Consider the following 25889-nt stretch of genomic DNA (forward strand, 5'->3'; position numbering starts at 1 on the left):
AGGGTGGGTGCCCTTCCCTTCGTCCTTCTACCTGTGCGTCTCTCTGCTATGTAAAGCTTTATTTCAAACTGAGCATTCAAGAATCCCTACCTTTTGAGAGTAACTTATTAGGAGTACTCTTATTAAGTTACCTTTAATGAGTGTCTGAATCACATCCTTGTGTCCCATCTCACAGGCTCTGAAAAGTGGGGTATGTTTCATGACATCGGTAGCATCTACTTGGGCATTATTTTCCAGTAATAACTTCACTGTGCTAACGTGGCCAGAAAGGGCAGCAGCATGTAAGGCTAAAAAGGAAGCAAAAGAAAGTGACAAACTCTTTTAATAACCACTTTACCTTTTTATTACTCTAACTAGGTATCTTTTCCTCTTTTGATTTCCCCATCATTTTGGCTAAGTGTTATCTCAATCTTAAGGATTCTCTAGTTTGTTTTCACTTTTATAGATTTCTACCTCCCTTCCTACGCACATGTACATGGGTACTTCAAAAAGTTCATGGAAAGATTCTTATTATCTTTTAGTTCAATTTTCCATGAACTTTTTGAAGTTCTCTCACGTTACTCATACTTTTTCCTTTTCCGTCTGCCTTTCTCTTCTCACTGATTTCTTCCTTTCCATCCAATTGGTATGAAATGGTGTCTTCTTCTCAGTTACAAGTATATTATCTTTTCCTATTTATTTATTTTTGTCTTTTTGTGACCAGTAAGGGGATCGCAACCCTTGGCGTGGTGTCGCCCGCACCGCGCTCAGCCAGTGAGCGCACCGGCCATTCCTATATGGGATCCGAACCCGCGGCGGGAGCGCTGCTGCGCTCCCAAGCGCTGCACTCTCCCGAGTGCGCCACGGGGCCGGCCCATCTTTTCCTATTTTAAGAGGGCAAAAGAATAAAAAAGGACAAAGAGAAATGATTTAAATGATGCAGGTGATTCTGCCCACCAACCTACTCAATAAGCATGCCCTAATGGGTCATGTGACTGAAGATGTTGCTCCTCTGTTCCTTCTGTTGGTTACAGGTGCTATTGCCTCGCTTAAAGCATACAGATGTTGTTGCATTGAGCGCATTTTTCATACAATGTGGCTCCAAAGGCAAGTCAATTAATTCCTCAGGGTTCAATTTAAGAAACAGCGATTTGTTTCAACATTGGAGAAAAAACCTGAGAGCTCAAATGTGGTCTCCTCTCTGGTGCCATCCTGAGGAGTTTATAGGAGTAATTTTGACTATATGTGTTTCATGTTACAATGATCCCTGCCTATGTTATTCCATTCAGTGCTTGATTTACGCCATTACTCTTTATGTATGAATTAGCCACAATAACAGATTAGAGGCCTGGGCCAGTTCTTTCTCAGTATAATGGCTCTATACTGCTTAGAACTGTGTCTCTTTGATAAGGGAGCAAACCTGAGATGTCTGCATAAATGCAGATTCTGGGGCTGAGTACTATTAGAATGCTGGGAATTTAGCAGGGAACAAAACAGATAAGGTTACATTCTAGTAGGGGAAACAAGGCTAAACAAAACAAAACAAAAAAAATGAAACATCCCCCTCTTCAATAAAGTATTAGACAGTGATGAATTGTGTGACTAAAGTAATAAAAGATATTTTGATATGTAGAGTGATTGGGGGGCTACTTTTGATTGGTGGCTAGGGAAAGCCTTGCAGAGGAGCTGACATTTAAGTTAAGACCTGAACCATAAAAAAAAGAGTGCTTTGGCAAAGGGAACAGTTAGTAAAGGACAGCAATGACTGTGTGTGTTTAAGGAAGGCAAGGGTAGCTGCAGTGCAGTAAGTCAGCGTGAGGTCAGTGAGAAAGGTAGAAAAGACCACATCATAAATGGCCATATAGGTCAGTGTGATGGAAGACACTAAAGGGCTTTAAATAGGGCAGTGATATTTTATGATTTATGCTTTAAATGCATCACTCTAGCTGTTCTGAGGAGAATGCATGGCAGTAAATTAGAACTGAAGCAGGGAGATCAGTTAACACTATTGCAGTAGCCAGAGTGAAAACTGGTGGTGGCTTGAATTATGGTGGTAAGAGTGGAGATGGGAGATGGGAATCTGTCTGTAGCTTGGGAATCTGCATGTAAACAAACATCCTTATAATTCTTATGCATTGAGGTTGAGAACCACTGACCTAAATGGCTGAATGTTAGTTTGACCTAGACAAGATTCAGACAGGTCTTCAAAACATCTGAAGTGCTTTCATGTGGAAGAGAGCACAGGGTGGAACTTTCTGTTTGACTAATTTTGGCTCAGTGTAAGGAAGAACATTTTAATAGAGTTTAGTTGAGTTGGAAAGTGGGATTGCTTTATTGCAACTGTTTAACCAGAGGCTAACGACCACTGGTGAGAATGTTATAAGGCAGATGAATGCAAGGTATAATATCTATGATGATAGTTCAGTGATTTTCACATTTTAAAAGCATAAGAACTCCCCCCCACCCATGAAAATTTATAAAGCATCCAACATATAAAACAAATAGAGTTGAGTGATTCTGAGCAAATCCGGGGTGGAGGGTTACCCACTTGACCATCTGCTTCCTCAGCAGTACTTCAGGTACCTCTGCAGGTATCCGTTGTTCTGAGGAACATGGTTTGGAAAAGCCTATGCTAATTTTAAGATAACTTCTAACTCTGAAGTGCTACAATTCTGTGATGTGGCATTAAGTATGAAATAGATACTGTACAGATGAGTAATATCAACATCAGATTTTAAAGAACATAAAAGTTCAATTAAGCAAAAGGCAGAATTAATGATCATATTAAAGAAAATCCCCCATTTCTGACTATTTGAATTTATCTTATTTAAAAATAACCTTAAACTTAACTGTTGTTATTCTCTCTTTGAAAAAGTGCTGTAAGTTTGCGGAGTATTCATAAAGCAAATGTACTTCACAGGGCCTGGTTTTCCAAAGCCTTGCAGTTTCAAATATTGACCTTGCAAAGGACAGGAAATTTTCCCCAGGCTATAAAGTCTCTGGTGTAAGATAAAGATTTGTAACACAGCAAGGCTTCCAGCTCAAAGACAGACAGGTTACTGATTGATATGTAAAGATACTGTGAAAGTGCTGTAAGAAGAGAATGTTTGCTAAAATCAAGCTTTTGTTAGTGGATCAACTTAATTGCATGTTACCAGCTTCTATTGTTAAACTTGTTAAACTGTACTTAGCAAAAACCCCACCTATGTTCTCTTCCTATAATTTCCTGGGCTGTAGAATAAATGCAGGAAGAGAACCCCAATTCATGGTTAATTTCCCAAATGGAAGGAATGCCTCACTCTTGAGGGTTCCAGGAGATTAACCCCAGGGCTTCTCACTGCTTAGAAGAGATGGGCTTTGAGTAATCTTTGGTGGCTCTGTCACCCAGGGGAAAAGGGGTGACAAATCCGTGGGAGGCAAAGCAACCTAAGTTTATATAAGAACTTTAATTTTTAAAAAAAAATAACTTAACTTTATATTATGGAAGACTTCAAGTATATTCAAAAGTAAAGACAATAGTCCAGTGAACTCAATATGGCCATCACCCAGCTCCAACAGTCATTGACATATGGCTAATCTTGTTTCACCTAACCACCATCCATTCTCCCTGCTTCTGACTGTATTGAAGAAAATTCTAGAGTCATATCCTTTCATCTGTAAATAAATATCTTTTCATCTATAAGTATCTCCAAGAGACAAGGATTCTTTTTTACAATATACCACTGTATTAGTCAGGGTCCAGTCAGGAGACAGAAACCACTCCAGATATTTTAATGGAGAGAATTCAATATAAATAATTGTTAGTTATGTATTAAAGAAGTGAAAAGGCAAAAAGAGAACATGCAGGTTTCACAGAGGTAGCAAATGCAGGAATAGCTAACAATCCTAGGACTGGGGGAACAGGAAGAAGAGGATTGAATTATTAAAACCTAAAAGCTTAGAAGAGCTCTGCACAGCAGAAACTCAGACCTCTGAGGTGGAGCTCTGCTTGGCTGGTGTTGTCTCTGAGGAAGAGGCTCTGAGGCTGCTACTATGAATGATGGGAAAACTGCAGAGTGAAATTAATTACTGTCACTAAAACAAACTATCACTGCTGTGTGGAAGAAGCATTACTGGGGTGACACAGGCCACAGCAGGAAACAAAAACAAAACAAGAACAGGAAGCAAACAGGAAGATATAATCCCTTCTTGCTCTTCCAGCCTTCCAGTCTCCCTCTACTGCCCCCTATTGGCAGATTCTATGAGGGCACCACCTGGCAAAGGGGAAATGTGATTTGCAGAGTGCCAGGCCCAGCATTACAAAGAAAGGATAATAGGCTAAGCTTAAAGCTGAGAGATAATAGCTTAATAGCTGGTATAACCATAAGTCATTATCATACCTAAAAGGTATTAACAGAAATTCTGTAATAGCATCTAATATCCAGATAGTGTTCACATTTTCCTGATGGCTTTATAAATTTTTATAATTCAGTTATTTGAATTGGGATCCAAATAATGTCCATATATCATTATTGGAAAAACCTCTTTTTAATGGGAAGGAAAAAACAATTCTGCAGTGGAATGATGGAGAGGAACTCATCTTCATAGAAGTGAAATGTCAGGAAGTCATCTCTGACATACAATAAAACCCACACAGGAGAGAGAACCCAGGGAATTAATGAATCTGAGAAAAATTTATGTCTGAACTCCAACCATAGTACACATCAGAAAGATAATTTTAGTCAAAAGGATGCAAGTATCCTTTCCCATACCTTATTAAAATACATGAAAAAGTTAAACTAAGGCCGGCCCATGGCTCACTCGGTAGAGTGCAGTGCTGATAACACCAAGGTCACGGGTTTGGATCCTATATAGGGATAGCCGGTTTGCTCACTGGCTGAGCGTGGTACTGACAACACCAAGCCAAGGGTTGAGATCCCCTTACCGGTCATCTTTAAAAAAAAAAAAAAAGTTAAACTAAAAGCAAGACTAGTAAGAAAGTGGAAGACTGCAAATTAATGGAAATCAGATGAAAAATTAAATGTTCAGATCATTTATAAACTCAATATCTATGTATCCATACTACACCCCTTAAAAAACTTAAGGTCTGCTGTGAGGCTTTGATAAAGAAATACTTTTGAAAGTTAAAGCTTTATCTCAAAATTAATATTGCCTAAAAACTCTTAAAAAATAATGTGGAGGGTCTGATATAGGGAGGGAGATTATCAAGTGTAGCAACTCCCCTCCCCTCTCTCCTCCCAGTGCTGCATGAATAGTTTTGGTGGCCAGGAAAGATCTTATCCAGGACAGTAGGTGGGTGCAAATGGCTCTAGCACATTTCAACAATTAAAATAACATGACACTGAGAAGCTCATTGCTGAGTTTTCATTCTGTGTAGTGCTATGGTGCTGGTGTGTGATTTTTCTTTCTCTTTCTGACTTGCAGTTAGGATATCGTATACAAGAAAGAGATCTCCAAGTTGACAATGAACGCTAAAAAACTTGTGCCTCTCTTATTAACCAACATATAGTTAAAGGTCTCTCCTATTAGAGAAAGAGATTAAAAGAAATCTTAAGAAATTTGGATGCAAGGCTAACTTGAAGCTTTGAAGCTTATAGAGTCATGGGAAATTATCTCTAAAAATGGGAGATTCAGGATGCAGGAATGATATTCAAACCTGGGAAAAGAGCATAGCAAATGTATCTGGTGAGAACACATTTAGATGTGTACGTTCCTTAACATATAATTCTAAATTCTCGAAAATATAGTTTATAACTACTAAATATGCATAGTTTTAAAGTACAGGTTTATGTTTTTTTTTTAGATAAACGATCATTAGCATTCCCATAATCATGTCTAAGGAGTAAACCAGAGTTTAAAACCAAATGCCACCATTCACCTCATAGAAATATATGCTAATTTTAGCCATACTTTTAGAAAAAATAAAGCCTTTGGAGTGATATCCTGGCAAACCCAAACTTGAAAAGTGAAAATCAAAGTCAAACAATATTAGACTAGGAACAACAACTTCAAGCTACTAGTTTACAAGTTTTATAGCACCATCTGCACTTTGGAAGCTGTACAAAAGCAAATGGAATCTGTCTACCAGTTCTTACCTGTACCTCCATACTTGTCTGCCGTGTTAATATCAATGTCAGATTTTAAACTCAGCATGGTCCTAAGGACATCATCACTGCCTTTCCCTGCTGCCCACATAAAGGATGTTCTTCCTTCGAGGTCTGAATCATCTTTCACTGAAGGATGTTTTAAAAACACTTTGACTGTTTCCTGTAAGAAAACTTCACTTAAAAAATTGAGAAAAGAGAGTAACATTTTCTACGGTAACAAGGCCACTATTATATGTGGCCACTAAAAAACAAAGCATTTTCCCCCACTTTTGAATCAAACAAAATTATCTTTTTTTTTTTTTTTTTTTAATTTTATTATGTCGATATACATTGTGGCTGATTATTGCTCCCCATCACCAAAACCTCCCTCCCTTCTCCCTCCCCCCCTCCCCCCCAACAATGTCCTTTCTGTTTGCTTGTCGTATCAACTTCAAATAATTGTGGTTGTTATATCTTCTTCCCCCCCCCCCCGGTTTGTGTGTATGTGTGTATGTGTGTGTGTGAATTTATATATTAATTTTTAGCTCCCACCAATAAGTGAGAACATGTGGTATTTCTCTTTCTGTGCCTGACTTGTTTCACTTAATATAATTCTCTCGAGGTCCATCCATGTTGTTGCAAATGGCAGTATTTCATTCGTTTTTATAGCTGAGTAGTATTCCATTGTGTAGATGTACCACATTTTCCGTATCCACTCATCTGATGATGGGCATTTGGGCTGGTTCCAACTCTTGGCTATTGTAAAGAGTGCTGCGATGAACATTGGGGAACAGGTATACCTTCGACTTGATGATTTCCATTCCTCTGGGTATATTCCCAACACTGGGATGGCTGGGTCGTATGGTAGATCTATTTGCAATTGTTTAAGGAACCTCCATACCATTTTCCATAGAGGCTGCACCATTTTGCAGTCCCACCAACAATGTATGAGAGTTCCTTTTTCTCCGCAGCCTCGCCAGCATTTATCGTTCATAGTCTTTTGGATTTTAGCCATCCTAACTGGGGTTAGATGGTATCTCAATGTGGTTTTGATTTGCATTTCCCGGATGCTGAGTGATGTTGAGCATTTTTTCATATGTCTGTTGGCCATTTGGATATCTTCCTTACAGAAATGCCTACTTAGCTCTTTTGCCCATTTTTTAATTGGGTTGCTTGTTTTCTTCTTGTAAAGTTGTTTGAGTTCCTTATATATTCTGGATATTAATCCTTTGTCAGATGTATATTTTGCAAATATTTTCTCCCACTCTGTTGGTTGTCTTCTAACTCTTTTAATTGTTTCTTTTGCTGTGCAGAAGCTTTTTAGTTTGATATAATCCCAGTTGTTTATTTTTCCTTTGGCTGCCCGTGCTTTTGGGGTCGTATTCATGAAGTCTGTGCCCAGTCCTATTTCCTGAAGTGTTTCTCCTATGTTTTCTTTAAGAAGTTTTATTGTCTCAGGGTGTATATTTAAATCCTTAATCCATTTTGAGTTGATTTTAGTATACGGTGAGAGGTATGGATCTAGTTTCATTCTCCTGCATATCGATATCCAGTTATCCCAGCACCACTTGCTGAAGAGGCAGTCCCTTCCCCAGTGAATAGGCTTGGTGCCTTTGTCAAAGATCAGATGGCAGTAAGTGTGTGGGTTGATTTCTGGATTCTCTATTCTATTCCATTGGTCAGTGTGTCTGTTTTTATGCCAGTACCATACTGTTTTGGTTATTATAGCTTTGTAGTATAGCTTAAAGTCAGGTAGTGTTATGCCTCCAGCTTTATTTTTTTTGCTGAGCATTGCTTTGGCTATTCGTGGTCTTTTATTGTTCCATATAAATGTCTGAATAGTTTTTTCCATTTCTGAGAAAAATGTCTTTGGAATTTTGATGGTGATTGCATTGAATTTGTATATCACTTTGGGTAGTATGGACATTTTCACTATGTTGATTCTTCCAATCCAAGAGCATGGGATATCTTTCCATCTTCTTGTATCCTCTCTAATTTCTCTCAGCAGTGGTTTGTAGTTCTCATTATAGAGATTTTTCACCTCCTTGGTTAACTCTATTCCTAAGTATTTTATTTTTTTGGTGGCTATTGTAAATGGGCAGGCTTTCTTGATTTCTCCTTCTGCATGTTCACTATTGGAGAAAAGAAATGCTACTGATTTTTGTGTGTTGATTTTGTATCCTGCTACTGTGCTGAAATCATTTATCAGTTCCAACAGTTTTTTTGTAGAGGTTTTAGGCTGTTCGATATATAGGATCATGTCATCTGCAAACAGGGACAGTTTGACTTCATCTTTTCCAATCTGGATGCCCTTTATTTCCTTCTCTTCTCTGATTGCTCTGGCTAGTACTTCCAACACTATGTTGAATAGGAGTGGTGAGAGTGGGCATCCTTGTCTAGTGCCTGTTCTTAAAGGAAAAGCTTTCAGCTTTTCCCCATTCAGGATGATATTGGCAGTGGATTTGGCATATATGGCTTTAATTATGTTGAGATACTTTCCCTCTATACCTAACTTATAGAGGGTCTTTGTCATGAATGAGTGCTGAACTTTATCAAATGCTTTTTCAGCATCTATAGAGATGATCATATGGTCCTTGTGTTTGAGTTTATTAATATGGTGTATCACATTTATTGATTTGCGTATGTTTAACCAACCTTGCATCCCTGGGATGAATCCCACTTGATCGTGATGAATAATTTTTCGTATGTGTTGCTGTATTCTGTTTGCTAGTATTTTAGTGAGGATTTTTGCATCTATATTCATCAAGGATATCGGCCTGTAGTTTTCTTTTTTGGTTATATCTTTACCTGGTTTTGGTATCAGGATGATGTTTGCTTCATAGAATGAGTTTGGGAGATTTGCGTCCGTTTCAATCTTTTGGAATAGTTTGTAAAGAATCGGTGTCAATTCCTCTTTGAATGTTTGGTAAAATTCTGCTGTGAATCCATCTGGTCCTGGGCTTTTCTTTGTTGGGAGCCTTCTGATAACAGCTTCAATCTCCTTTATTGTTATTGGTCTGTTCAAATTTTCTACGTCTTCACGGTTCAGTTTTGGGAGCTTGTGTGTGTCCAGAAATTTATCCATTTCCTCCAGATTTTCAAATTTGTTGGCGTATAGTTGTTTATAGTAGTCTCGAATGATTCCTTGTATTTCAGATGAATCAGTTGTAATATCGCCTTTTTCATTTCTAATTTTTGTTATTTGAGTCTTCTCTCTTCTTTTTTTTGTTAGCCATGCTAATGGTTTGTCAATTTTATTTATCTTTTCAAAAAACCAACTTTTTGATTCGTTGATCTTTTGAATTGTTTTTTGGTTTTCAATATCATTCAGTTCTGCTCTGATCTTAATGATTTCTTTCCGTCTGCTAACTTTAGGATTGGATTGTTCTTGTTTTTCTAGCTCTTTAAGGTGAAGTGTTAGGTTGTTCACTTGCCATCTTTCCATTCTTCTGAAGTGAGCATTTAATGCAATAAATTTTCCCCTCAATACTGCTTTTGCAGTATCCCTCAGGTTTTGGTATGATGTATCATTGTTTTCATTAGTTTCAATAAACTTTTTGATTTCCTGCTTGATTTCTTCTTGGACCCATATGTCATTAAGTAGAATGCTGTTTAATTTCCATGTGTTTGTATAGTTTCCAGAGTTTCGTTTGTTATTAATTTCTAGTTTTAATCCATTGTGGTCTGAGAAGATACATGGGATAATTGCAATTTTTTTGAATTTATTGAGACTTGATTTGTGATCTAATATGTGATCTATCCTGGAGAATGATCCATGTGCTGATGAGAAGAATGAATATTCTGAGGTTGTTGGGTGGAATGTTCTGTAGATATCTGCCAATTCCAATTGGTCTAGAGTCTTGTTTAGATCTTGTGTTTCTCTACTGATTCTTTGCCTAGATGATCTGTCTAATATTGACAGTGGAGTGTTCAGGTCCCCTGCTATTATGGTATTAGTGTCTATTTCCTTCTTTAGGTCTAATAGAGTTTGTTTTATAAATCTGGCTGCTCCAATATTGGGTGCGTACATATTTATGATTGTTATGTCTTCTTGATGGATCAGTCCTTTTATCATTAAGTAGTGTCCCTCATTGTCTCTTTTTATGGTTTTTAGTTTAAAGTCTATTTTGTCAGATATAAGAATAGCCACTCCAGCTCGTTTTTCAAACAAAATTATCTTTGTATGAGTAACAAACCTACAATTTCCATTGAAAATAACAATCCTCTATCCTTATATTAGCTTTAGTTTCCATAACACTTCAAGTATATAACCTAACTCCTTCATTCAGTATCCTCAAAACTGAGAATGATCATCTTCAATCAAACTTGAAAACTTCATAGGTCACTGTTAGAGAGATGAAGTGATGGTTAAAAGACTCAGAAGTATTCAGTGTCATGACCAACATTAAAATATACATTTTTCTTGGATATTTTACATGCAAACACCCATATATTAAGGCATGCTTCCAGAGAAGGTAAATACATTCTCTCACTGTGCGTTTTAAAATTGTTAAAAAATGGTTAATGCATTTATTGAATACTGATTGATGACTACTGAGAAATGCAGAATTCAATTCACTTAAATAAATATTTATTCAGCAATTCCGATATGCAAGGTCCTTCCTCTACGGAATCACACAAAAATTAGGACCCTTGACAACGCTAATAGTGCTCAACAATTTTAATGAGGGTTAATATTCCAGCATTTTAAATTGCCTCTTCCTGAAAATTCATATTCTTATAAACTTTTAGGAAGATCATGGAAACTTTTGCTTGAACAGAGGACAAAGAGTTTCAGAAAAAAATTCTCGAAGGCTGTCAGCTGACCAAAAATGTTAAAATGTTGACTTTCAGCATTGTAGAGCAAGAAGAAATTCAAGGGCTCAGATAATCCAGTTTCTCATTTTACAGATGAAGAAATTTAGGTTCAAGGTCATACAAATACTGGTGGCAGATACAGGAATAGAACCCAGGGCTAAATCACAGCACTCTTTCCACTGCATCATACATTACTTCCTAGTCTTATAACTATTTATGGAGTTACTGAGGTGTAATAGCTTAGTGCTCCTAAGGTCTAGTATGTATGCTCATTAAGTATAAAGAAATGTATTTTAAAAGTTGGTAATTTTTTTGGTTTGTTTTCTTTTATTAATTTGCAAACATGTTTTTGTTGACTATGTTTTTTCTTAATGAATGTTTGCAGAGTTTTGTTTTTGTATTTTTGGTGTTTTTCGAAAAGAAAGATGCAACCTCTTGTGAGTTAATAGAGGACAAGGAGATCCAGGGACTTGAAACTGAGCTTATAAAATCTGCATAATTATTAAAAATCAGTTCTGGAATTGGCAGTTTATCCAAAGCCAATATTTCTTTGAATAAACATTCATAAAGTTCTACCATTCTTTGCTACTCCCACTGACACAGTTCTGTAATTATCGATATCTGTACATATATTATATTTGGAGTCTAAGACTTGGTTACAAGACTGTGAGCAAGTTATTTAATCTCTTGGAACCTTGGGGTTTTTTGTTTATTGGTTTCCTTTTTATCTATAAACAGGAAAAAACATGACCTATCTCATAGGCTTGTGTTAAATTATGGTTTGTGTTCTAATTTCCATAGATTGACTACACTGGGCCAAGTTAGTTTCTTAGATATTTGTAATAAGAAACAGGCTCCTCCTCAAAATACTACTTTGTATTTTTCTGAGATGTTGGGAGATAATAGAAGGTAATGGTTTGCCAAAACTCTAGGTGATAAATTGAATAAATTTTCAGGAATGCCAAGAAGGAAGGACTATAGCTATAATTGTTCTGGGTACCAGAGAGTATGGAGGACATGAAAATAGGATATTTTAGCAATCTGAGTACTCAATAGAGCATTTGCAGAGCTCACGAAGATGGAATTATACTATGCTAATTATAATGTTATTGTAATTTAATGAAACCAGGGTTTCATTTGCACACCCACGTAAAAGGCAGCAAAATCAACTGTGACTGCTTTCACAAGTGCCTCTTGGGATGAATCTCTGGTTGTTGGTTGCCATTCATACTCAGAAAGCTAAAGTAGCCTAGAACTGTTATGTTGCTGAGTGGGTTGAGAGTGGATTGAGGACATAATCTATGAGAAAGTGCTTTGGAAACTATCAAGGGCTGTAAGGAAATAACTATTAATAATATTCATATTTTTGGAAATAATTCATATTTTTACTTTCTCAGATATATAATACACATAATTATTAGCACTAATTAGTAACATTAAGAATACATTCTATTTCTTGAGTACCTGCTCTATGCCAAGGACTATAGCAGTCACTTGTCATAAACTTTCTGTAATCTTTACAACTATCCTGAAGGAAAAAGTATAATTATCCTCATTTTACATATGAAGAAACTGAGACTCAGAGAAGTTAAGAAACTTGTATATGGTCATACAGCTAGCAAAATTGCACAGTCAGAATTCTGGCCAAGGTTTTCCTAGCTCCCAGATGTTTTGTTTTACTTACAGCAAAGTTACTCTGAGCTGCATAGTGCAAAGGTGTTGCTCCTTGGCTGTCAGATGGGATAGTTCCAGACTTATTTCTTTCTAAAAGAAGATGGACAATCTGTGCATGGCCTAAGAACAGACACATCACGGTAGTTATCACATACAAAGGATTCTAATTAACTTATAATCTATTTATGAGAAAGGGGAAAGAAAATCACTAGCACATAATATAGAATTCAAAATGGTTTTTGAATAGCAGCCCCAATGCAGCCTCTTCTAACCTCTCACTAACGTACTATGACAAGGTAAAACAAAGGTGAAGACTAAGAACACTAAAAACTTAATGTTTCAACCTGAAAGTAAATGACATTAATTATAATTTTCAGATTGAGAAAAAACTATATTAGGTATCACCTCATTGCATTCCCTGGCTTCACTTTATAAAACTGTCTGTAACAAAGGAGGGAAGTGTGCAAGAGTGAGGTCCTCTTAGCCTTCATTGTCCCAAGTCTCAAGGTTCCATTACCCAATCAACCAGAATTACACAGCTGTTTTCCTCTACTGTTCAGGTGGATGAACTATAATATATCTTCCATCTCTGAGGCCCCCTGTACATCCCCTCTAATCTCCTTCCCCCAATCTTTTAACATCTGGACAATGATTTCAAATTTGAGAAAAGAAGAGGGCAGTTACAAGAGATTTCAAATTCCAGAAAACAAGTGTGTGGTTATTGTGGTAGGGACAGTATTCTGCAGTGCCTTCGGGTGGATGTGGTCTCCACAAGTGAAGAACTGGAAAGATCAAAGAATGAACACATCTGGTAGTAGTATATGTAGGAAACCTGAAATTATACACTCTATTGCTTCAGTGTATTGGGAAACCAGGCGATGAAGAAGATGCCATATTAACAGAGCAAGGATACACTGCAGGACAGCCAGGCCGAAAAAAGAAATTTGAATGGGAGTGGTGCTCATCTATCTGCTCTCCAGATATGGTTTAAGATGGAGTTCTCTACAGCACAAATGTAGGATCAGAGAAAATCTATGCCACATAGTTAATCGAAACACATCTCATCTTGTTTGAGTAATAAAGAGAAAAACTCAGTAAGGACTAGATGAACACATATGTAGGACAGGGGAAAAGGAACGCCATCAGAAAGACAAAGAGCATACCTCTGAAAATGATCCAGAGAAGGATCCAGAAGAAAATTTCAGGAAACTGGTATCCTCAACTTAGTGCAAAAAGAGATAGCTTCTATGAAACAGAAACAGAATATCCTAAAAAGAAAACTGACTGAAATGAAAAGGTAATAGAAGGAGGTGAAAAAGAAATAAGATGATGTAAAAAGAAATATAAATGAGAGAAGGGAATAAAAAATACACTCCAAAATACAATCTATACAGGAGGCAGAAGGAAAGCACAACTTATGGAACAAAAAGTCAATTTAGTGATGTGGAGACAAATTTGCCAAGTACACCCAGAATCCAGAGGACAAGGAAAAAGGGGTGAAACTGCACACTGATATGAAGTATAAATGATAATTACCAATCTGACTATAAACCTGAATGTAAGTATAAATATCACTTTCAGAAGAAATAATGTGTAATATAAAAACTAAGATTAAGAAAATGATAATTGGAGGAAAAAGCCTCAGATTATTAACAAATGCTGAAAGAGTGATGAGTAAAATTGTGATAAATTCTTTGTTTTAAGTAGGTGGGAACTGGTAGGTGCAGTTTTGCTATTGACTGATTCAGGCTTAAAAAAGTTTTTGATACATGTAAAAGTAACCACTAAGAACCTAAAAACCCTCCTAAAACATTAGGCAATTCAAAACCAAGTAACAATTAACCTAATCCATACATCATAAAGGCAGGAAACAAAGGAAACAGGAACAAAAACATTAAGGAAAAAAACTGAAAAACACTAAGAATAGCAGGAGAACAGACCAAATTATTTATCTCATAACAATGACTACTAAGGGGTGAAACTCTTTAATTAAAAAAGACTCTCAGTTTGTCACCCCAACACACGAAAAAACCAACACATACATATAACATATATATATATATATATATATATACTCTCTCATCTAAAAAAGTGATTTGCAAAAAGATTAAGTAAAAGACATATCAGGAAAATATGGAGGAAAAAAATCAAATGTGGTATTATCACAAACAAAATTCAAGCCCTCCTCTCCCCAAATAAAGGCATTGAATGTGAAAAGAGGATTATGTTACATTTACATGTTGTCAAGGAATGTGTATTACTTTTAGAAGAAAAATTTAAAAAGAGATGATACTGAGACAAAAACTAATATTTAACAGAGCACACATTTGTATTACTAAAATTTAATAATACTATAGAGGGATTTAACTTATAAAATAGTGCAACACACTAATTAGAAATTAAAAGAATTAAATAGGAGGTAGGAGCCAACAGGGAAGAGAAGGCAAAGAAATTTTTGTATATTCACGTAGTTTCTCCTACTGTTGATTCTTTGATTCACATTCAACTCACCCAGTAAAGCTGCCCAGTGAAGTGGAGTTCGAAATAAGTTATCATAAGATGTTATGTTGCAGCTTTCATACGAGGTCAAGACATCAACCACTGTCACATTTCCATCAGCGACAGCAAAATGAAGAGGTGTTCGACCCTCATAGTCCTGCCAGTTCAGCAAAGACTCTGTTGGCGCAGCATCCTATTTTTAAGAAACCAGAGACTTCAGACATATGTGGAATCCTCAATAAACTACATTTGGCATAACTATTAACTGAACAGTTCTCTAAACAAAACCTCTACATTCTCTTTCAGCACAAGTGATAAATCCAGAAAAAAGTGTACAGTCTAAATCTTTAAAAATTTATTTTCATATTTATCTATAAAATGTACAGAAAAAAAAAAAACATATATAATGAAAAAGGTACGTCACATTTTGCCTAATGTGCTTTTGTATCTGTTTTGGATTCAGCTAAAGCTGTATGTTTTGTACATATGTAAACATCCATGAACTACATAAATTTTACATGTGTGTTTTCAATATTTACATTATGGCAATATACACGTATACCATTTGGCAACTTTTTCTTTCAACATTATAATTTTGGGTGTCTATATTGATACTAGTTCATTTGTCAAAGTGCATGAATAAACCACAATTTAATTATCCATTCTCCTAATAAGGAACATTTAGGTTATTTCCATTTATTTTCACTATTACAAATAATGCTGCAATTAATATGTTTCCTTTACATGTACCTTGTAGTACATGTGTGAGATTTTTCTCTAGGCTAGATACCTAGAAGGAGAATTACTGAGTTGAAAGATATCTTCATCATCAACTAGGTATTGTCAAAATTGACCTCCAAATGGTTACACCAATGAACACACCCATGACAACGTGTAAAAGTTTTTATTTCCCCCACATGCTGGCACAAATTAATCACTTGATATTATCTAGCGTACTATATTTTTCCCTTATAGATAAAAAAGATATTTCACTTATGTTTTAGTTTGTAGTTATTTTATGAGTGAGGTTGAGATTTTAAAAATCATATGTTTATTGGTTATTCAGTTTTATTTCTCAGTAAATGGACAATTCACAACATTTATTCATTTTTCTATTGGATCTTTATACCAGACATTATGATGTATTGGTTAGGCCCTCCTTCAAGACTAAAGGATTTATTTCTCCAGCTGCTGGAAGTGCTACAAGTAGACAACCCTCAACTGTCAGCCTTCTGGAATTGCTTCAGCTGAAGAATACCTCACCCAAGGTCATGTCCCTTCTCAAGTTAGGTCATGCCCAAAGCCAAGCCCTCTTGCCCCAGTTGGGTAACTCTCTGAAGGGCCAGCCTTGATTTTATAGCTGCTGTGCAGTCAGCCTATTTTACAGAAAAGAGTATAAAATGTAATGTGAACACTTCAAAAAAGATGTAGAATATTACTAGGATGATATTTTAGGCCTGTGAATCTCCCAAGGAGTATGTATTTACAAAGAAAAAATAACTCCAAGTCTGCAAGGAAATAAGATATTATGAGAATTGTCCCCTAAGGACTTCTGATGTTGGAATTAACACATGAAGAATGTAAAATACCTATCTATAAAACACGTAAGAAAAAATTTAAAAAACAAGATAAAAAGTGAGTATGGAAGAAAGACTGTCAAAATGACCAGGCAGATTTGAAAAAGAACCAAATAGAACTTTTAAAAGTCAAAAAGTATATGTAATCACTAAAATTAAAGGTTCACTGGATAGGGTAAACAATAGATTGGACTCAGTTGAAGAAGACTTAGTCAACTGGAAGACAGATCTAATGTAATTACCCAGAATGTAGCTGAGGGAGACAGGAGAATGGGAATATAAAAGAGAAGTTAGGAGAAATGAAGGATAAAATGAGAAGGTCTAAAATATATATAACTGATGACCGTAAAGGCAGGAGTAGAGAGAATAAAAGAGAGGCAATATTTTAGAGGTAATAGCTATATATTTTCTATAAATAAGATACAATAATGACAATGTATACTAAGATTTCTTTAAAAGGCCACATCTAGACATGCTGTAGTAAAACTATAGAAGGCCAAACAAAGAGAACAATTTAAAAGCACCCTGACAAAGTAATTCTTAGCAAAAAGAACAAAGCTGGAGGCATTATACCACCTGACTTCAAAATATACTACAAAGCTATAGTAATCAAAACAGCATGGTACTGGCATAAAAACACACACATGGACCAATGAAACAGAATAGAGAACCCAGAAATAAATCCACATGTCTACAGACAACTGATTTTTAACAAAGACACCAAGAACATACATTGGGGAAAGGACAGCTTGTTCAATAAATGTTGCTGGGAAAACTGGATATCCATATGCAGAAGATTGAAACTAGACTCCTATCTCTCACCATATGCCAAAATCAACTCAAAATGGATTAAAAACTTAAATGTAAGACCTGAAACTATAAAACTGCTAGAAGAAAACATAGGGGAAATATTCCAAAGCATTGGTTTGGGCAAAAATGTGATGAAGAAGACTTCTAAAGCACAGGCAACAAAGCAAAAATAAACATATAGTAGTATATCAAACTAAAAAGCTTCTGCACAGCAGAAAAAACAATTATCAGAATGAAGAGGTAAGCAGCAGAATGGGAGAAAATATTTACAGAGTATTCACCCAACAAGGGATTAATACCTAGAATATACAAGGAACTTAAACAACTCAAGAGCAAAAAAAAAAAAAAAAAAAACCCAATTAAAAAATGGGCAAATGACTTTAACAGACATTTCTCAAAAGAAGACATACAAATGGCCAACAAGTATATGAAAAAATGCTAAAAACTCCTAAAAAAATGATTAGTCATCAGGGGAATGCAAATCAAACCACAATGAGATATCATTTCACCCCCGTTAAAATGGCTATTATTAAAAAGACAAAAAATAACAAATGTTGGTGAGGATGTGGAGAAAAGGAAACTCTTTTAAACTGCTGGTTGGAATGTAAATTAGTATAACCATGTGGAAAACAGTATGCAGGTGCCTCAGAAAATGTAAAGTAAAACTACCATATAATTCAGCAATCCCACCTCTGGGTGCTTATTCAAAGGGAAGGAAATTCATATACTGAAGAGATATTTGCACCCCCATTTTTACTGCAGCACTGTTCATAATAGGCAAGATATGGAATCAACCTAGGTGTCCATTGACAGATGAATGGATAAAGAAAATGTGGTGTGTGTATACACACACACACACACACACACACACAAATAGAATACTACTCAGCCATGAAAAAGAATAAAATCTTGTCATTTGCAGCAACACAGATGAGTCTGAAAGACACTATGTTAAGTGAAATAAGTCTGGCACAGAAAAAAGAATACCACTGTTCTCACTCATATGTTGGAGCTAAAAAAAGAAAGTTGAACTTTTAGAAGTAGAGAGTAGAATTGTGGTTACTAGAGGCGGGGAGGGGCAAAAGGAGAGGGTGGTTAATGGACACAAAATTACAGCTAGATAGGAAAAATAAGTTTTAGTGGTGTATGGTAATGCTAGGCATCTATAATTAACAATAACTTATTGTATGTTCTCAAATGCTTAGAAGACAGGAAATCAAATGTTTTATCACAAAGAAATGTAAGTTTTGCAATGATGTGTACACTAATTACCGTTATCATCACACGTTGTATACATGTACTGAAATATAACTCTGTATCCCATAAATATGTACAATCAATACATGCTGATTTAAAAATATATAAATTCCTTTTAAAAAAAGAATTTAAAAGCAGCCTGAGAGAACAGATAGATCAACCATAAAGGAATGACAATTAGACCAATAACAGACTCTTCAAAGCAACAATAAAAGGCAGAAAGCAGCAAAAATATTCTGAATGAGCTGGAAAATATGGGGGGGTTGTGTACACAGGAAAACCTAGGGTTGTGTACACAGGAAAACTATTGTTTTCAAGAACAAGGTTGAAAGGCAGACATTCTTAATAATTAAAAACAGAGAGAGTTCACCAAGTTCTAAGAACTATATTTCAAGAGGTAAGATAATAACTCTAGGAGGAAAATGTGAGATTCAAGAAGAAATGCAGAGCAAAGAAATTAGTTAACATGCAAGTAGAAATAAATACTCATTGGATATACAAAATAATAATGCTTTTAAAAGTCTAATTTGTGTATTAAAAGTAAAAATAGGATTAAACATTGGACTACCATAGCATGTAAATTGGAAGTTGGGACAGAGTGATTAGAAAACCTCAAAGAATTTAATGATAAGTATTCAAAATTAATAAGGAATTTGCAGATTGGTTAGATATATAATCAATGAACAAAAATATTGACTGCATTCTTATATACCCACAACAACTGGTTAAACATATGCCCTATATATGTTCAAAAATGTTTAAAGGAGTACTGTATGTTAATAGCAAAAAACTGGAAACTCTCTAAATGTCTATCAACACAGAACAAATAATGTGTGGTTTCTTTATAAAATGGAATACTATATCACATTAAAAATTAAACATATACACAGCAACATAGATAAAAATCACCAACATAAGGTTGGTCATGAAAAGCACGTTGCAAAAGAAAACATACACTATGATTCCAAGTATACAAAATTCAAAAACATTAAAAACTAAACGATGCATTGTTTAGGGACACAAATATATGTGATAAAACTATAATGAAAATGATGAACACAAAATAGAGGAATGTGGTTGCCTCTGAGAAAGGAGAAAATAGAATGGTATTGAAGTCCTTTCCTGCTCAGGAAATGTCAAAAGTAATATCACATACTTTTTCTTAAACTTGATGGTGAGTACATGAGTATTTGTTGTTTCCTTATCTTATATTTTCCATGTATTTTACTGATATTTGGTATTTAATACAATTATTTATTTATTTAATAAAACTATGTTTTGATATTCACTATTTAATAAAAACAAGTAAAAAATAAAGTAAGGGAATATAAATACAAATTCAGGAAAGTAGTTGATGGGGGAAATGAACATGGCATAGGGCAAGTGAGTGCATTTGGAAATTGGAACATAGGAAACTTCAATGTGTTCTTAAATAGTGCTACTAAAATGTTCTCTTTCTTGGGGGATGAGTCCACATGTTTATTGTATTTTTTGCTTCATAATTTGCCTGTATGTCATATATATGCCTTTGTATATATTGGCTATTTTGTAAGAAAACTTTTTCTAAAAAAGGCCATTCAAATCTAGCAGGACTACTCTACTCACCAGAATGCATCTCACTGTATGAACAGCACTTGGATCTTTATGGTTCGCTGCCCAGTGAAGTGGGATCTTGCCTTCAACATCAGGAATCCCAATGTTGGAATCATGCTTGATAAGCAGCTTCACGTGCTCGGGGTTATTGTAGTAGGCACTCCAATGCAGCGCTGTTTGCTGCAAAATTGAGAGGTTCTCAAAACAAGAACAACAGCAACAACTAACTTTTCCCAAGCATTTACTGAGTGACAAGCACTGTTGTAAGAGTTTTATATATTTTACCTCATGCAATCATCACAACATTTCTGGGAGATAAGTACTCTTTTTAACTTGCATGTGATTGATGAGGAAACTGAGCAGGAAAATGATAAGAAATCTGCTTAAGGACATAAAGGTAGTAAGTGGCTGACTTAAGATTTTAAACCAGGCAGTCTCTGACTCCAGAATCTGATGTCTTAATCATGACAGTCATTTAGTTTATCAGGTCCTAATAGTAATACTAAGAAAGAGAAAAGCAGACCCACAATTTATGAATAATTATCAATGAAGTAAGTGATGATCTTGAGATTGCACATTTGATCATCACCAAGCACCTTAAGAATTTGATAGAATGTTTTGAATTTTAATATCTATCAAAAAGAAGATCCATGCTCAGGAAATTCATGGATTCGAAATCCATTCCTTATATCGAAAGACAAATTTAAATTTATAATTTTATAGGATAAATTGTTAGATCTAGTTACTGATGAAAAGATAAATTTGGAAAACACAGCAGCATTTGCTTTATTTTAGATAATGATCATCCTGAACTTGTTGAAGTCGCTTTAAAATCTCTTCTGCCGTTCTCATCAACATACCTCTGCAAGACTCACTTCCCTAGTAGGAGAAGTACTAAGGAAAAAACATAGAAACTTCATAGATAGACATTCTCCCCTGTGAGTAACACTGCCATCCATCCAATCTAGAAGCAGGTAACTTAATGAGAAACGACCAAACTCATCTGTCACATTAAAAACTTCAAAAACTGACATACATGGTGTTCACTCAAAGTGTACCTACAGGCACTTAACATGGAGAGTCACTATTTAACTCATTCCTTCTGTTTAGTAACAACTGCAGAACCAAAAAAAGTCGCAAGTATAATAGCAATTATTAATTGTCTATAGCCACATTTTCAATAAGCAATATGCACAGTTCTGTAATTCCTTATTCTTCCTATGTAATGTTTGTTCTGATTATACATATTTACTGAACTGTAATATTATGCTGTTGAACCAAATAGTAAAAAGTTTCGGCTTGCATTTTCTACATCTTTGTTTTCTATTTTTCTAGTAATTCTTTTTTTTTTTATTGTGGTAAAATATACATAACATAAAATTTACTGTTTTAAGTTTTTAAGTGTACAGTTCAATGGCATCATGTACAGTGACACTGTTGTACAACCGTCACCACCATCCATCTCCAGAACTTTCTCATCTTCCCGCATTCACACTCTGTACCCATTCAACAATAACTACTCATTCTCAACTCCCCTCAGCTCCTGGAAGTCATCATTCTACTTTATGTTGCAATGAATTTAACTACTCTAGGTACCTCGTAAGTGGAATCATACAATATTTATGTCCCTTTGTGTCTGATTTATTTCACTTATAACATTTTTTCAAAGTTTATCCATGTTGTAGCATGTATCAGAATTTCATTCCTTTCAAAGGCAGAATGATATTCCATTGCATACATAAATATGATATAGATACCACATTTTGACTACCTACTTATCCATCAATGGACATTTGGGTTGTTTTCATCTTTTGGCTATTGTGAATAATGCTGCCATTAAACATGGATGTACTAATATCTGTTTGAGTTCCTGACTTCAATTCCTTTGGGTATATATACCCAGAAGTAGAATTGCTGGATCATATGGTAATTCAATGTTTAATTTTTGAGGAATTGCCATGCTGTTTTCCACAATGGCTGTACCAATTTACATTCCCACCAGTAAGGCACAGCGTCCAAATTTCTCCACATCCTTTCAACAATTGTTATTTTCTGTTTTTGTGATAATAGCCATCCTGAAGGGTATGTAAATATTAGCTCACCATGATTTTGATTTGCATTTCTCTAATGATTAGTGATGTTGAGCATTCTTCATGTGATTCTTGGCCATTAGTATATCTTCATTGGAGAAACGTCTATTCCAGTTCTTTGCCCATTCTTTAGGTTGCTTATTTTTTTGTTCATATTTGCTGTATGTTATAAAATAATTAATCTGTGACAGATTAGAAATTTTAAAGAACCAAAGTGATTCTTCGCCACAGATAATTTGAGAATCACTGCTCTAGGCTTGCTCTCTTCTCTATGTCTGCCTGGACTATGCAGATCCATTTTCCATCTGTCTGACTAGGTAACCTCCCATCCTTGTTCAACAACAGAAGAATATACAGATACTGGAAGACAACAGGACATTCCTAGAATATATTAGGGAAGACATTATGATGCCCAAAGACATTTATAGATCCTTAAGTGATTAATGGGTCTTTGTAGAATGACTGAAGTATTTTTTTTTCAGTGAAATATTAGCATTATAAATGCTGTGAGTTAGGAATAATATTAAAGTATAATAGTTGTAAAGTTAAACTTGATCTCAGAACTCTGGATGACTGCTAAATGAAATCTGAAAATACTTAAAGAACACTATTAGAGTGAAAGGATTATTGAATATAAACCCCATGGATTTAATCATAAGAGTTTTATTACATGGGAGCATTGGAGTTAACAAGACTCTATGACTAAGTGCCTGATGGAAAGAAAGAGAATTATTGCACTTGTCTAACTAAAGACCACATTTTTTTCCCTGTAAAGAACAATCACAGCATCAATCAAAACAATAACCAGTGTGTACAATATGTCAAAATTCAAGAGGAGGAAAGATAATGAATCCTAGCAACAAATGCCAGAGCAGATGTTAGAACTGAAATGAAACTAATAATTATTTTATGGCTAACATTTATTGAGAGCATACTGTGCACTGGGCATTATGCTCACCAATTTATATGTATTATCTCATTTTATGTTTAATAATCCTATTATCCTTTTTTTCACATATAAGAAAACTAAGGCATAGAAGAGTTAAGGAATTTGCCCAAGGACAGAGAACAAGTGAGTGGTAGGTTCTGTATTGAAAACGAAGAAGTCTTATTGCAAAGCTTAGGCCATTAAACTACGATGCACTTAGTACAATGCCTTGGACATTTAGCCACCAGAAGTCTAACCACCTATAGTAACTATCATGAATATCTGTCAAATATTGGGTCTTGGAGTTAGACTGGCCTGGATTTGAATTCTAGTTCTGCCACTTGGATCTTGGGCAAAATTTTAATCTTTCTGTGCTTCAGTTTCCCCATCTATAAAAAGGGGATGATAATATTAGGTTCAGGGAGGACTACTTAAGATGGCACCACCCAAAGATACTCAAAATGGTAGTCCCCCCCCATGGGACTTTTGGGTAAATTAAGGACAAAGGAATTCACAACTGCAACAGAACTCCAAGCCATCGGTCCCCTCTGAAACCCTACTTTACATACTAAGGGAACTAATAATCACAAACCCCCAAATCACCTAATTAACATAAGGCTTCATCAACAACTCCCATTGGATATTTCATTTAACTCCTCATTAACATAAGCTATGGCCAATCAGAACAACACAACTAAACACAAGACGAAATATAAACTCCATTGGAGTCAGAGTGGGGGTGATAATAACAGGCTAGGTTCTCTCCCTATGCCTCTGCCACGCTGCTTATGCCAATAAATTCCTTCTAGCCTGATTTCCCCTCTTGCTACCAATTCTTCCCAAACCTTTCATATTGTATCTACCACATAGGATTGCTAGTAGAATAAAATGACAGAATTTAAGTGAAATACTTCCCTGGAATGTATGGAGACTTGAAATTGTTCTACCATGTGTGGTATGGGTGGTAATTTAGGCATTTAGGCCTTCTTCCTTGAGGTTTCACATCACAATAGGAAGCATTTGCTTTCTGCTCTTATTTGTCTTTGATTTTGACAGTCCGTTACCTTGTTTTTATCCTGTGTATCCACTTCTCCTGGTGCCATAAACTTCAGCAGAAGCGCCAAACACTTAGGGCTCTTGTGCCGGGTGGTCAAGTGCAAAGGAGTCATCTCTTCTAGATCCTTTTGCATCCAGTTTGCTCTGCGTGTGAGTAAGAGTTTCATGAAACGATAATTTCCCTAAAAAAACCCAAACAAAACACAAAAAACAAGAGACAATAAGATGGAATTTACTTTGAGGCCAAAATTTTTTTTGAATTTTAAAATGTTTCAAGTATTTTAATTATTCTCCTAGATTAATAACATTCAGAGAAATTAATAAAAGGAAAAATACTTATAATTCCACTACACTAAGATATCAACTATTTAATTTTTCATGTTTCTTTTCAACCACTTTCTCCATGAATATAATTTACACACTGGCTGGTCAATATTTCATTGGATGAAGACAACATGTTTTATTTAACTAGTCTATTACTGTTTAGATATTTAGAATGTTTCCAATATTTTATTTTATATAAAAAAGCTTCAATGTACATTTTTTTATATAGTTTTTTTAAAATTAATTTTTATATAAGAATAAATTATCAGGAATGAAATTGCTGGGTCAAATAAGTTTTCACGTTTTATGGTTTTTGTTTTATTTTCCAAACTGCTATCTAGTAGCAGCTATATGTGGGTGTATTAGTTTCAGCACATTCGACCAATATAGTACCTGTTATTTATATCCTAAGTATAATAACCTAAGTGGAGATGTTAAACTCCACTTTAAAGGTGAGGGAACTAAGATTCAAAGGGGTTAAATGTTTTGTTCACTGTCCTCTGGTTAATATAGACAGGTGGTTAGTTTTCTTGAAGAGGGTACATTGAAGGTAGAAACAGTTTATTCAAATGTGGGTCCCAGGGGCCGAGCCCGTGGCGCACTCGGGAGAGTATGGCGCTGGGAGCATAGTGACGCTCCCACCGCGGGTTCGGATCCTATATGGGAATGGCCAGTGCACTCACTGACTGAGTGCCGGTCACGAAAAAGACAAATGTGGGTCCCAGACTCATATAGTCACCCAGAGAGCATTGCAGGTAATATTCTTCACATCAGTTAAATCCTCCAGTTTCGTAGAATCAACCCACCTGGAGAACATAGCTTAGCTACAAAGGCAAGACAGTGTTGGGGGGATATAGGCCAACCATTACACAGTAAGTCTTAGGAGCTTTGAAACAAAACAAAACTCACTAAAAATAGTTCTTTCAAGCTCTTCCCTAAGGTTTAGTTCCTCACTTCCAATCTGGTTGGAGGCCTCTACATGCTTGGTAACACTGATATTTCAATCAACATGACCAGATGGAATTGCATGATCAAATTCTCTGCCTGCTTCATACCTATTTATCTCTCCCTATTCAAAGCATAGTGGCAGGCAGTCATCCGTACTTTTCATCTTCTGAGGCCCTCTACATCCTTAACCTTGTTGGAAATGGGGCCTTTAATCATTATAAAGCACTGATGTACTACTATGAGGGGCTAT

At 35.5% G+C, this 25889-nt stretch overlaps 1 protein-coding gene across 6 annotated transcripts in view; it reads right to left on the reverse strand.

Annotated features, from left to right (window-relative positions):
• Positions 1–25889, reverse strand: part of INVS (inversin) — a 150480-nt gene that overhangs the window by 36307 nt on the left and 88284 nt on the right. For 4 of the 6 annotated variants that reach the window (XM_063082256.1, XM_063082258.1, XM_063082259.1 and 1 more), the window contains 6 exons: positions 24376–24549; positions 20306–20473; positions 15069–15249; positions 12568–12677; positions 6075–6246; positions 132–287 (listed from right to left, as the gene is read on the reverse strand). In XM_063082256.1, coding sequence (XP_062938326.1) covers positions 132–287; positions 6075–6246; positions 12568–12677; positions 15069–15249; positions 20306–20473; positions 24376–24549 — 961 coding nt within the window. Of the gene's footprint in view, positions 1–131; positions 288–6074; positions 6247–12567; positions 12678–13720; positions 13796–15068; positions 15250–20305; positions 20474–24375; positions 24550–25889 lie in introns of those variants that run through there. The other 2 variants (XM_063082257.1, XM_063082261.1) reach the window with 2 other exon arrangements.

This window comes from Cynocephalus volans, chromosome 17 (genome assembly GCF_027409185.1).
Source record: "Cynocephalus volans isolate mCynVol1 chromosome 17, mCynVol1.pri, whole genome shotgun sequence".
Lineage (NCBI taxonomy): Eukaryota > Metazoa > Chordata > Mammalia > Dermoptera > Cynocephalidae > Cynocephalus > Cynocephalus volans.